This window comes from Lissotriton helveticus, chromosome 1_1 (assembly GCF_964261635.1).
Source record: "Lissotriton helveticus chromosome 1_1, aLisHel1.1, whole genome shotgun sequence".
NCBI classification, from domain to species: domain Eukaryota; kingdom Metazoa; phylum Chordata; class Amphibia; order Caudata; family Salamandridae; genus Lissotriton; species Lissotriton helveticus.
Genome location: NC_136057.1, coordinates 1348330124 through 1348342906, shown reverse-complemented (window position 1 = coordinate 1348342906; position 12783 = coordinate 1348330124). Strand labels below are relative to the sequence as shown.

Sequence of the window (12783 nt, the reverse complement as noted above, 5' to 3'; positions counted from 1 at the left end):
ATATACCTTTTGAAACAGAACCTGTTTGGAATCCATTTCACAACTAACCCTTTATGAACTTTTTGAAGTCTCATTGATTATTGGAAAAGCAATTCCAATCCTGATTAAGTCCTTTTGAACGAAATACGTTGGCTGGGCGGCTATATGCTTGTAAAATTACTTCAATAAAGTGGATTTGAATACAGAGGAACAAGACTCCTTGATTAATTGAATATAATGGATTGATGTATCTCATTGAACCTACAATGGAATAATACATATTGAAATGTTATGCTTCTTTTCACTTTTAACTTACAAACACAGCTACTATTTATGGTAAAACCAGGTCTGCAAGAAAAGATGCGTAGACAATGTGCTAAAATAGTGGTAGCGGGTGCTATGCAAATGCCAAACTGCACTACATAACCCTATGCGGTCTGGGTGTTGTAGTTTTGTTTTTTTCCAATTTAACTAATTTGACTAATATCCCAGACAGTGGGGATTTGTACGTCAAAAGCCCATTCGTGGAACCAGTATCCAAGAGGACTATGAGAGAGACGTTCACTCCAAGATACTTACACCCATTTCATTAGACAAAGAAAGACTGAGGGTAATTATCAGTCATACATGCATGCTATAGAACCAGTGGTCGAAGTGGGGTGGATCGGAGGGGCACAATGGGCCCATACTTTTTTTTAATTCAAAGAAAACCGTTCCTCTATTTGTCGTGGAAAGACAACCGTCCCACGATGGTTAATTCAGACACTTGAAATGTGACAGGCTGCGCAGGATCGTATTGGGAAAGAGGGCATTTCTGGTGCAGAGGCCCATTAATTGAGATCTGCTGTGGGCCGTTTTTCCCTGCCTACTTTTAAAGATGTTAGAGACTGTTAGCCGGCCCATTGTCACAAAGAATGACAATGGATCCCTCGGAGGAATCACAACATAAGGGGCACCATGTCCCGCCCAGCCTGACGGCACAAGAGCGCGGTCTCGCCCATGGAGACCAGCAGAGCTCTCTCCTCCTTACGAGGGGGTCCAGGCGATGCCAGGCTTCAGGAAAGGGACTTCAGTCCAGGGTGACAGTACACGGCATTTCTCTCCACTCAATGCTTGCAGATACCGATTTCTTTAAAATAACTCGGATCAATTTAATAACTGTCCTTTAGTTTATTACTGTGTTTTTTTATATTCAGCAGAGATGTGCATTACCTAAGCTGTATCGCCAACCAGACTGATTATGCCATCACACTTACTTTTTCTTCTTTTTATTTTATCTCAGCTGGTGTAATGTTTTACTAATAAATATGAACAGAGGATGTTTCTCTTCTGGGACACACAATATTTGCTGAGAAGAGAAAAAAAAAAGAAAGAAAAAAAAAAGAAGAAGAGCAGCAGCATTTGTTGGAGTATACGTGAGGTGAGGAAGTGGCTTCATGAATGTAAATAATATTGTAGTCTTTCTGATGCGGTGATGAGCTAGTGCACCAGGAAATCACCTTGCTGATACTCTCTTGGTTGGATTGCCAACAGATATGCTTCTCATGCAGGGCAGTAGGTACAAAAAGGGCAGCAGGTGCAGTAGCAGTGAATGCCAGGGAGTAAGGGGCCAATTGAACCCCAGGTATGTCTCCTTATGCTCAAGGTAAACAAACGTGCTGTTGATTTGAAAGAGGGCTTTTTTTGCAGCAGGTGTGCAGTGCAATGGGATTACAGGCAACTTTAGCAAGAACTCTAGTGAGAACTTTTGGAGAAAGGGCAATGCAACTGGGTTACGCATAGTCACACCCAGCGCAAATAAAGAGTTAAATATGAGCATACATTCTTCTATTCCTCTCTATTAAAGGAGCAGAGGCCAGAAGGAACACCCCCAATAATCAACTAACCTTTTTTCTGCTTAAAACCGCCAGAAATAACATATGCAAAGCCTGTTGTGTAATGTGCTTCATACAATTTTAGATGTATCATGACATTATCCACCATAATGGTACTAGTTATAATAGTCTTGAAAGGATAAAATAACGGGTTGGGCCTGCCAGAGTCCAAACTGTACCCCGCAGTGTGCACATGTGCTTCTGCAACAGGCATGTTAATAATTCAATGAACTTACAGTCTTGTAAAATACCTTAATCCACCTGTTCTACTCACAAGTGAGAGTCTTGAAGTCTAGTATGTCCAATAGTGTGAGGTGGTTTTTGTGCAACTTTCTAAGTGGCCTAAGATCTTCACATGGCAGGATGGCCACTCTCAGTTGCTCCATTGACTTAAATAGGAGTCTTGAGAAGCTTCCAACTGCAACCGCCAAGTAGAAGAGGTGGATGACTGAAGCTAGCATTTGGGGATGAGCAGAAATATGTCATTCTGCAAGGTGAAAATACAGTCAAGGCCTAGAAATAGGTATACGTATACCTGGAGACCACTTAAAGAGTATTTGAGCAAACAGGATTTGGGGATTCATATGTACCCAGGAAGGGAAGTGAACTTCAGGGTGAACAAGAACTTCAGAAACCTAAGAGCGAGAGGTCTTAAGAGAGTGAGGTTAAGAAGGGTGAGTAGGAGTCTCTTGAAAGTGAGGTTAGCTGGAGCCTCCACAAACAAAGATTTAGGCTGGACACTTCGATATCAGAGCGTAAGATCGAGCCTCAAGGAGATAAACTGAGCAGGGCATTTGCTGCATCCTAAGAGTGAGAGGGAGCCTGTGTTGCTTCGATTTGCACAGGATCTTTGAAGATTTATAGGTAAGTGGGAACCTCAGGGCCATAGCTTGCACAGAGAATCCATTGAGCTAAGAGAAAACCGATGCCTCAAAGAACTTCATGGTGAGCATGGTCTTCACTGACATGGGAGTCAGCAGGAGGTTCTGGTAATAGTGAGCAAGAGATAGAATGCCTACGGGTGAAGGGGAATATAAGTGGACCTGAGGCTGAGCAGGATTGCAAGGGCTTGTGAAAGTGTGCAGAAGATTCTGGGCATCTTAGTGAGAGCGGGAGTCTGAGGGATGTGAGGCTGAGCATGAGCAGCAGGGACCAGAGGGCTGAAATGCGCTTAAGGTTCCTGATGGTAAATGGGTAGTCTTTGGACCAATTGATGATGAACAAGAGCCCCACTGTCTTCGAGTGAGCAGGCATAGGGTCACTGAGCGTGACTAGAAGCCAGACATAAGGATGAGCGTGACCTTCTGGTGACCAGTTGCTTATTTAAGAGTGAGGATCCATACAAACAAATAGTTATTACATCTCCTAATAGCCAGGAAAGGGTCATGAGGTTAAGAGGGGGACACATTAGTGAATAGAGATTTATGGACCTGAAGTGGGAGACATGCAGTGGAATAATGACGTTTTTCGATCTCGGCCAATGTTACTGGCCCTAAAAGCTATGAAAACGTTACCTACTAGGAAGTTATTCGCTGGTTAGCCCGATACTAAACATGAAATACTTTAAAGGTCGTAATCCACAAATGTGGGCCACTATGTTTTTAGAGTGCCTGGGCTAATTTGTGGTCTCAAGCTGACTCTGAAGGCAGTGAGACTCTTGTGCTAAAAAACCTAGGGAGGGGCAGGCAGTTAAACAAGCCTTCTTTTTAGAGTACCTGCAGCTTGAAAGAAATGTAAATGTGTGCAACTGGTTAACCTGCCCATGTAAAGGGTGCTTGGCTTTAATTAATGGAATCACCTAAAGCTTCCTGATGACGCAGCTTTGTTCTTTTTGAGTGGTATTGCAAGAGATTTACCAGCTGAGCTGTAAAGTGTGTGTTTTTAAAGGACAGTTATAAAAAATATTTCACTACATACAGTCTGGGTATTATTAAAATCTATATTTTGGAAGCACGTTATTTCAAACTTGTTTGCGCGTTTTGTAGCAGTCTATATTATGGTGTGTTTAATGCAAGTTTAAAATAATGACTTGCATATTCACAGTGCTTTCTATCGCAGACTGGGATATTGTAGCAGTAAGCATAAACAATACACTATTCTCAACCAGGGTTCAATTATGTGGCTCTCTGGTTCCAGACACAACCTCGCCAGTGGTGTAATTAAACTTGAGGGATCATCCCTACAAAGTACATGGAGGACATCCCCCTACTCCACACAACAGACCCAGTCAGGAGCTCCCAGGCCAGGGGCCTGCCACCATGCCGGAGTGGGCCCCCTGAATCTCGGGCACCGCAGGGGCCATAATGTTATGCCATGAAGGTTTCATAATGTACGATGGTGCATTTCCCTCTAACCTTATATGCACTTCAGTTATTTTTCATTATAACAGTTTTTTTGTATATCGTGAAAGTGCGAAATAAGTTACAGAATATTTTGTTTTTTTAGCCACACCTTTGACCCCGCCCAATTGCATTGCACCCAACATCACAGTTCCCTTAGTTATTTTACTGCATTTCGACCAGTGTATAGAACGAACTGTGAGAACTGAAAGTAAATAGGATGAGCGCTTCTCCAGGTCATTGAGAACACTGTCGGACTTTTGTGTAATTCCCTAACCCAGTCTTGGAATTGTATAGTTCTGTTTTACTTTTGTCTCACTTATGTGATTTACACACCTGAAATCAAGGATATGTAGGTGAAAGGTTCATGACTGGAAACGGTGTCAATAATGTGCCAAAGTGAGATGGTCACCCTAGGGGACAAGACGATAAGTAAAGACACAGAAAGAGGACAACACCAAACAGATGGAACCAGAAAGAGTATTCGTGTTCCTACACTCACTAACGCAACCGGAATACTGCGGACGGCAGCTCTTGCGCAGCCAAAAGGAACGAAAGTGTAGGATGTATTTAATTCAGTGTCACTGGCAAGCAGAGATCTGCGACTGACAGGTGGGGGTGCCTCGACAGTGAAGACACTATCAACAAGCATCTCCTCTAAACCATCCCGCTCACCGTCGCCCTCCATGAGCTCCCTCGGAGGGTTCTCAATCAGCTTCTGGAGCACAAGCGGGAAGGAGCCGAGCAGCGGCGATCTCACTGTTGCCGACATCGCAGCGGCAGAACGCGACATCTTGTGGGTACTAACTGCGCAGGCGCAGCTTAATCTCCGAGACTGGGAATTTACGCTGCGCACGCGCAGCCAAGGACGGGCTGGGCCCAAAACGCGTGCGCATATACTGCCTTCGGCCACGGTCCACCGCGGAGAGACGGACATCTTCTTTCACATTGGCCGATTGCATGCCGCGCCCCTCAGTTCACACAAAAACACCCACCACTCCCGTAGTTCCGAACTGTGGCATCTGGGTAATACAGCCTGAAGCTTCCGGCAACAGTGAGAACGTCATGACGCAAAGCGCCAGCATGGTTGATTTCAAGGTTTAAAGGATGTCACTGACTCCTAGAAACACGGGCTCCACACGGCTATATTCAGGGACATCTTCTGGATTTTGGGGACCCTGGGCTATGAGCAAAATCCCCAGTGGCAACTAAAATAGAAAAACACATTTTTTTGACCCTCCCCTCCTTAATTTGTTTGCCCTGCACAAAATTTGTCATGACAGCCCTTAGCTGACTATGCTCGGCGAATGTGAAAGATTGTGCAGATCTGTTCACGGAGGGATCAAGTAAAAGGCAAACCAAAGCAATGCCTTTCCAATGTAATGTGCAGCTGAACTATAACTACAGTTTCTTGGGACTTATCTTTGGCCTTTGATATAGTAAACCAATAACTCTATAACTTCTAAGAAAGGCACATAATTATTAGCACTGTAAAACAATGATATCAGTGACGTACAAATTGGTGATCCTCTGTCCAATGAGTACAAATTGGTGATCCTCTTTCCAAAGCCATTACTGTAACGTGTGGTACTCAAAGGCAAAATATTGTTGTCCATAGAAACTGCAGAGAAATGCCTAGCACTCTCCCACCTCAACTAAGGTGATCCCTTTTTGATCGGTCTTTTCAAGTATGGCTTGCCATCTTGAAGCATTCTTCTCCATGCTGCAGCTAAGTCCATCTCAAATTCACATAAATATGATTATCATGGCTCGAAAAATCGACCCGCCCACTCGCATTGCTGAGCAAGATTAAATCAGGACGAGCTATATTTAGGGACTACTCGCTCTTTCCGGTGAGCTGAAAATCCTCTAATTTCTGTGTGGACAAACTGACTTTTGACCTCTGTCTCTGAAAGTGGAGCAAATGTGACAAGATAAGATTTAAAGGCATCTTTATTGCTCACAAACTGAAAGATAAAAAAAGACGCCTTTAAATGTTGTTGTCTTGTCACATTTGCTGACTTTCAGAGACCAAGGTCAAAAGTCAATTTGTCTTTCTACATTTATCTTTCTGTGACTGAAGTTAGAGGAGTTTGAAAAGAGAACTGTGTTACATTTGAACTGTGCAAAGCATGTGAAATAAAAGGCTGTAAGATGTCAGGCTTTTTTCTAATACAACACTGAAATAGCCAAGTGAACTGTTCAAACAGTTCAAATATACTTCATTAGTTATGAAGACACATTTTTGTAATTCTGCTGTGAATTTTTTTTATAGGTTCAAAACAAGTTAGACCACTTTACTTGGTGATGTGCAAATTTTAAATATTTTTGCTGAATCCCAATTCCCAAACATTGTTTATGCGCTATTATCAGTGAAACTACATGTTAGAGGGAAAGTTTTGTGGCCATTTCAATGGAAAATATGCTATCTGTAAATGGCAGTGCACTACCACATAATGCTTTAGTAATAGATTTATTAAAAGTACGTTTTAAACATGAACTGGGAATTATTACTGCTTCTGCCCAGATCACAGTGCCACTAGTTAACTAAGGGCCAGATGTATGACCATTCCATTTTGCGAGTCTCAAAATGGAATGTACAACAGTGTCTCAGACACTTTGCGATTCTCAAATAAGTCGCAAGGGACCTGCCTCTTTAAAATTCAATAGGCAGGTCGTAATTTGTTACCCATTGGGAATGACCTGCAAATACATGGATGGTGGCCTGCTGGGTAGAGCAGACCCCCATGTCTGTCTTTGATTTTTCAATAAAGCACATTTTATTTTAAATGCATCCTGTTTTCTTTAAAACCCATTGCTCTTAACAATATTTTTGCACCCATTCCCAAAGGGGAAGGGGTCCCACTGGGATCCCTTCCGGTTTGCAAATGGCTTCCCACCTACTTGAAGTAGGCGGCAAACTTCAAGTGTTTTGCGACCAAAACAATGGTACATACCATTCTGACTCGCTATTAGGACGGGACGCCCTTGACACGCCGCTTCCTAATAGCAACTCGCAAACACTATTTTGCAAGTCACTTTGTCGCAAAATAGTGTTTGTACATACCACCACCATTTTTGGGGTCGCAAACAGACCAATTTCCTGTTTGTTTAAAGGCTAGCAGATTTTCTGCACTAGCATGTGTGCAGTGTTGAAGCCGGAGGTCAGTTTAAAAGCAGCTCTGGTCGCCAGGACTGCTTTTAAACAGTAAAATGTGCCCAAATTCGACTTTGGTGGAAGAGGCACGCAACAATGGAAAACCTACAATGTTTTGGCATATTAAGGACCCCCAGGGTCTCCCCTAGCTATCACAGGGGTGGGGGGTCAGTTATCTATAAGCTACACCCATATAAAATGAATTTGTATATGCCTGGGTAAAGTAAAATTTCACATTTCACTCCCCACATTGTTTTAAAGTGCTGCTCAAATTCGACGTTGATGCTAGGAGCACTGGGTAAGGAGGATCTGCAATATTTCTGCAGATTCAGAACCCCCGACGTCTCCCCTAGTTGCACAGGGAGTGGGGGTCCTGAAGAAATTAGGGAAATACTTATAAAACATGTTTTTATAAGCCCTGGTGCTAGAAAACTGTCCCAAGTCATGTTCCCCATTGCAAACCCCATGGCCCACAGGTTAACATGGTAGGAAGTTATTGATTAATAAATATTGATAGGAGAGAACTAGCCAGACCATTCAAAGATTTCCCAGAATGGTAGTAGTAAATCCAACAATATTGTATTGTTGAATTTCTCCTAAAGTGTACATACAAGAAGTTATAAGACTTTCTTGTTTGTAAGTCCAAATTCAGACTTCCAGTGGTCTGCCCTGATTGGTCAGAGTTACGTGGATTAGCCAGGCTGCTTTGAAGAGGTAATGAAGAACCCCTAGAGTTAATCACTCTGCTGGGAAGGCAGTGTGCTGGTCTATAGGAATGCCAGGCCAGGGGGTGGAGGCGTAAACCATGCTCTTTAAAGACAGAGGGGAGGACTGGGTTTCAGTTTCACTCTGACACTCTTGACCCAGAGTCAGGGCTAGGCTTAAGGAAGGTATGTGCAGATGGTAGGGGGAGAGGCCATGGAAATAAGCCACCCCAGGGGGTGTGTTTAGCCAGCTCTTACCTCCTTGCTGGAGAATCAGCCTTTATGGATTTGGAAGATTGGTGCACTCTGGGACAAAATAATGCCACACTCTACAGGATGTGGTCATAACTATGAGGAGTTGCCCTGCTCTCATTGGTAAGAAGTGACCTGGTGCTTGACCTAGAGAATTTTGAATAAGTATCTGAGCGGGACAGAGCCCTCCAGATCTGCTGCTTGAAACTTACTGAAGCAAGAAGTGCCCTGCTGAGAAGTTTTGCTGTGCAAAGATTTCTAAGACCTGACCTCTGAAGACTGCACCAAGTGAAAATGCAGCCGTGTGGATTACCTTGCTGCAAAAGGACTCGGTGGACACCCTGCAAGCTACAGGTTAACAGAGCTCACCTGGACAGCCCCACAAAGAATTCCCAGCCTGGAGTACCAGTGGATTTGTAAAGGTGTTGTTCAAGTGGATTGCGGAATTGAAGTTTCACACTTTCAAGGACCCTCTTGGAGATTCCAGAACCTTGGATTGTGTGTTGGATACTTTGGGACCTGCAAGCAGAACTTAAGACCACTGACTCATTGTCAGTGAAATTGCTCTCCCACCCTCGCAGCTCCACCATTAAGTGAGGTGCCCCTGCCTCTGCACTCTTGAGGGTTGGTGATCGAGGCCCTCCTGCACCCGCAGGTTTCCCTGCGCCTCATCCCTGGTGGTCCAATGGACCTCTGTTTCCTTTCTCTCACTCTGCTCCTTCACTCGTTTTTCTACCCTTTCTATCTTTCACCTTTCTGCATCTCTGCTCTTTTGTGCCTTATTTCTGCCCATTTTCCCTTTCTCTCCCTCTGCTCCTTCACTCGTTTTTCTACCCTTTCTATCTTTCACCTTTCTGCACCACTGCTCTTTTGTGCCTTATTTCTGCCCATTTTCCCTTTCTCTCCCTCTGCACCTTCACTCGTTTTCGCTCGTTTTTCTACCCTTTCTATCTTTCACCTTTCTGCTCTTTTCTGCATCTCTGCTCTTTTGTGCCTTATTTCTGCTTATTTTCCCTTTTTAGGTCTCGCGACCTATCAATGCGCATGCGCATTGAGCGGAGCGAGATATAAAGGGGCTTAAACAGAGCTTACTGAGATCGGGCGATTCCATGCAGTGCCCGTGAAAGCTCGCTTAATGCGCATGTGCATTGCCATAAAAAGCGCGTGCACAGACACCAGCCCCCCTCCCACAGTCATCCCCCAGCGTGCGCTGTGCCAACATGCCTTTGAAGTGAAGCTTAGCTTCACTTCAAAGGAATCCGCTACCCCCGCCCCCTGCTTCACACGTTTCTCGCATTTCTCAATCTCCTCCCTCCCTCGCCTCCCTCGCCCTTCAGCATGCCTTCAGCCTCCATCCTCTCCCTTTTGTGCGTTTCCCCCTATGCTGCGCTCTCTGCCTCTGGTCTTCATCCATGTCCTTGTGTGCTAATCCCTCTTTTGTGTTCCTTTTTCACCCGTTTGTTTCTCCCCCATTTACGTGTTGCAATCTCTCCCGTTTGTTAGTTCCTACCACGTTCCTCTCTCTCTCTCTATGTTTGCTCTCTTCTGTATTCCCTACACCAATACCATGGGAAAACAACCATACCCAGGAATTCACAATTAATTCAAAGGGAGACACTGGAATTCAACCCAAATCTGATGCTGAAATCTTGAACGTGAGCAGCTTCTCACATTCCTCTCATTGCTTCCCCATCACAGAAGCTACAGGACGATAAAGAAAGTATATGGCATGTGCATGGTAGAGTGTGTTAGCGTTTTTTCTTTGTGCAAGATCCAAGACCATAAAGCCCTATCAGGTGGATTCAATTTCACAACTGACTCTGGTCAACCAATTAATACAGTCATTAAATGTGAAGCACATTAGGTTCCACAAGAAAGGCAGAGAATATTTAAGTTTCAAACTATGAAGATTTATTAAAGGTTAATCGCTTAAAGTAAACAAAAATCAAGGTGGTATTGATTAATCAAAATATGAATGCATCAAATAATTAATAAATGTGCACACTTCTAGAGCACATGGCTACTCAGAGAGTGTCCTGGTGCTGCAGGCAGAAGCAAATCAAGGGACAAGATCGTAACAAACTAAACAAGTGGGTTTTTACGAAAACACTCCTCATTCAGCATGTTTCTAAGATAACAAGCATTGGCATAGCCAATAGGTCTCGCCTTTGGGACCTTATAAGTGTTTATCCATGCAACAGTTGATGTTGTTGCACCAAGGATATTGTGCTGCACAACTAAATACTTATAAGGTCCCAAAGGCGAGACCTATTGGCTATGCCAATGCTTGTTTCTTTATCCCTTCTTTCCTCCCTTTACCTTTCCCCGCCACTGCTGCCCCCGCGCCCCCCCCCCCCCCAGCGCGACCGGCCTAATTCAGCTCCCCTCCCCGCTCCCGCCTCCCAGCTGTCCAGCCCTCCCCGACCCCTACTTAATGGCGGCCACTGCGGGGACAGGCGAGCAAGACCACTGACTCATTGTCAGTGAAATTGCTCTCCCACCCTCGCAGCTCCACCATTAAGTGAGGTGCCCCTGCCCCAGCACTCTTGAGTGTTGGTGATCGAGGCCCTCCTCCACCCGCAGGTTTCCCTGCGCCTCATCCCTGGTGGTCCAGTGGACCTCTGTCTCCTTTCTCTCACTCTGCTCCTTCACTCGTTTTTCTAACCTTTCTATCTTTCACCTTTCTGCACCTTTCTGCACCTCTGCTCTTTTGTGCCTTATTTCTGCCCATTTTCCCTTTCTCTCCCTCTGCTCCTTCACTCGTTTTTCTACCCTTTCTATCTTTCACCTTTCTGCTCTTTTCTGCATCTATGCTCTTTTGTGCCTTATTTCTGCTTATTTTCCCTTTTTTCTTTATCCCTTCTTTCCTCCCTTTACCTTTCCCTGCCGCTGCTGCCCCCGCGGCCCCTCCGCCTGAGCACACTCCCTGACGAGTCCACAGAACTGATGGAACACCTTCACTTCAAGATACTGGCCAGCCCCACCGCCCCCCTCCGAGGAACCCTCATCTACCGACCCCCTGGACCCCGCGGACCCTTTGCCAACTCCATCACGGACATTATCTCCCCGCAGGCCATCGCATCCACCAACTACACCCTGCTGGGAGACCTCAACTTCCACTTCGACAATCAACTGGACCCCAACACCACATGCCTCCTGGACAACCTCCACAACATTGGACTCTGCCAGATCGTGACCGAGCCCACGCACTCAGCAGGACACACCCTCGACCCCCTCTTCACTACAGGAAACTCCATCACCTTCAGCCACACCACCAAACTCCCATAGACCGACCTTCGTTGCGTCCACTTCACCTTCAGAACACCCACCATCCACAGACACCAGCACCTGCTTCCACAAAGAAACTGGACCAAAATCACCGATGACCAGCTCACCTCCTCACTCAACAACTCCACCCCAACCATCGCGGAAAACGACGACCCCAACACCGCAGCCCGAACCCTGCATAGATGGATCTCGGACAGCACCAACACCATAGCCCCCCTCAAGAAAAACAACAATACCCGTGCCAAGAAAGCCAGATGGTTTACCACCGAACTTCGAGAGAGTCCAGGCGCACATGCCGCCGCCTCGAAAAGGCCTGGAGAAACACCAAATCCACAGAAGCCCACAACAACTTCAGAGCTGCCACCAACGCCCACCATCAACTCATCAGAGAAACGAGGAAAAAAGCGATTGAAGACAGAATCTCCACCCATGCACACAACAGCAAGGAACTCTTCAGCATCATCAAGGAGTTCGCCCAACCCACCAGCGAGTCTACCGACATCCCTCCCTCACAAGACCTCTGCGACAAACTCAGCACCTTTTTCCACCACAAAATCAAGAGCATCTACGACAACTTTGACGAAGACAACCAACACACTGAACCCTCACCAACCACCCCCGACACCCGGAAACCAGCGATTGATGACTGGACAGCCCTCACCACCGAAGACACACTGAAGACAATGAAGTCAATCCACTCAGGGGCCCCCACGGACCCCTGCCCCCACCACATCTTCAACAGAGCCGCCGACACCATCGCACCCATGCTCCGCCACACCATCAACCGCTCCCTGGCGACCGCCTCGTTCCCCGACGACTGGAAACACGCCGAGGTCAACCCCCTCCTAAAGAAACCCTCTGCGGACCCCACCGACCTCAGCAAAAGTCATTGAGAAAGCCATCAACAGCCAACTCGCCACATTCATTGAAGAACACAACATCCTCGACTCCTCCCAATCCGGCTTCAGAAAAAACCACAGTACGGAAACCGCCCTCCTCGCCGCAACAGACGACATCCGCACCCTACTGGACAAAGGAGAAACAGTAGCCCTCATCCTCCTAGACCGTTCAGCGGCGTTCGATACAGTCTCCCACCGCACCCTAATGCGCAGACTCTACGACACAGGAATCCAGGACAAGGCCCTCGACTGGATCTGCTCCTTCCTCTCCGGCAGGACGCAACGGATCAG

General features: G+C 45.9%; 1 protein-coding gene across 3 annotated transcripts in view; it reads right to left on the bottom strand.

Moving 5' to 3' along the window:
• Positions 1-12783, bottom strand: part of TEF (TEF transcription factor, PAR bZIP family member) — a 161271-nt gene that overhangs the window by 91422 nt on the left and 57066 nt on the right. Inside the window, exon 1 of one of the 3 annotated variants that reach the window (XM_078683067.1) lies at positions 4868-5141. The exons of 1 other annotated variant lie outside the window; for it this stretch is intronic. In XM_078683067.1, the coding sequence (XP_078539193.1) occupies positions 4868-5129 (262 nt within the window). In that variant the 5' untranslated portion in view covers positions 5130-5141. Of the gene's footprint in view, positions 1-4867; positions 5142-12783 lie in introns of those variants that run through there. One more of the 3 variants, XM_078683059.1, reaches the window with a different exon arrangement.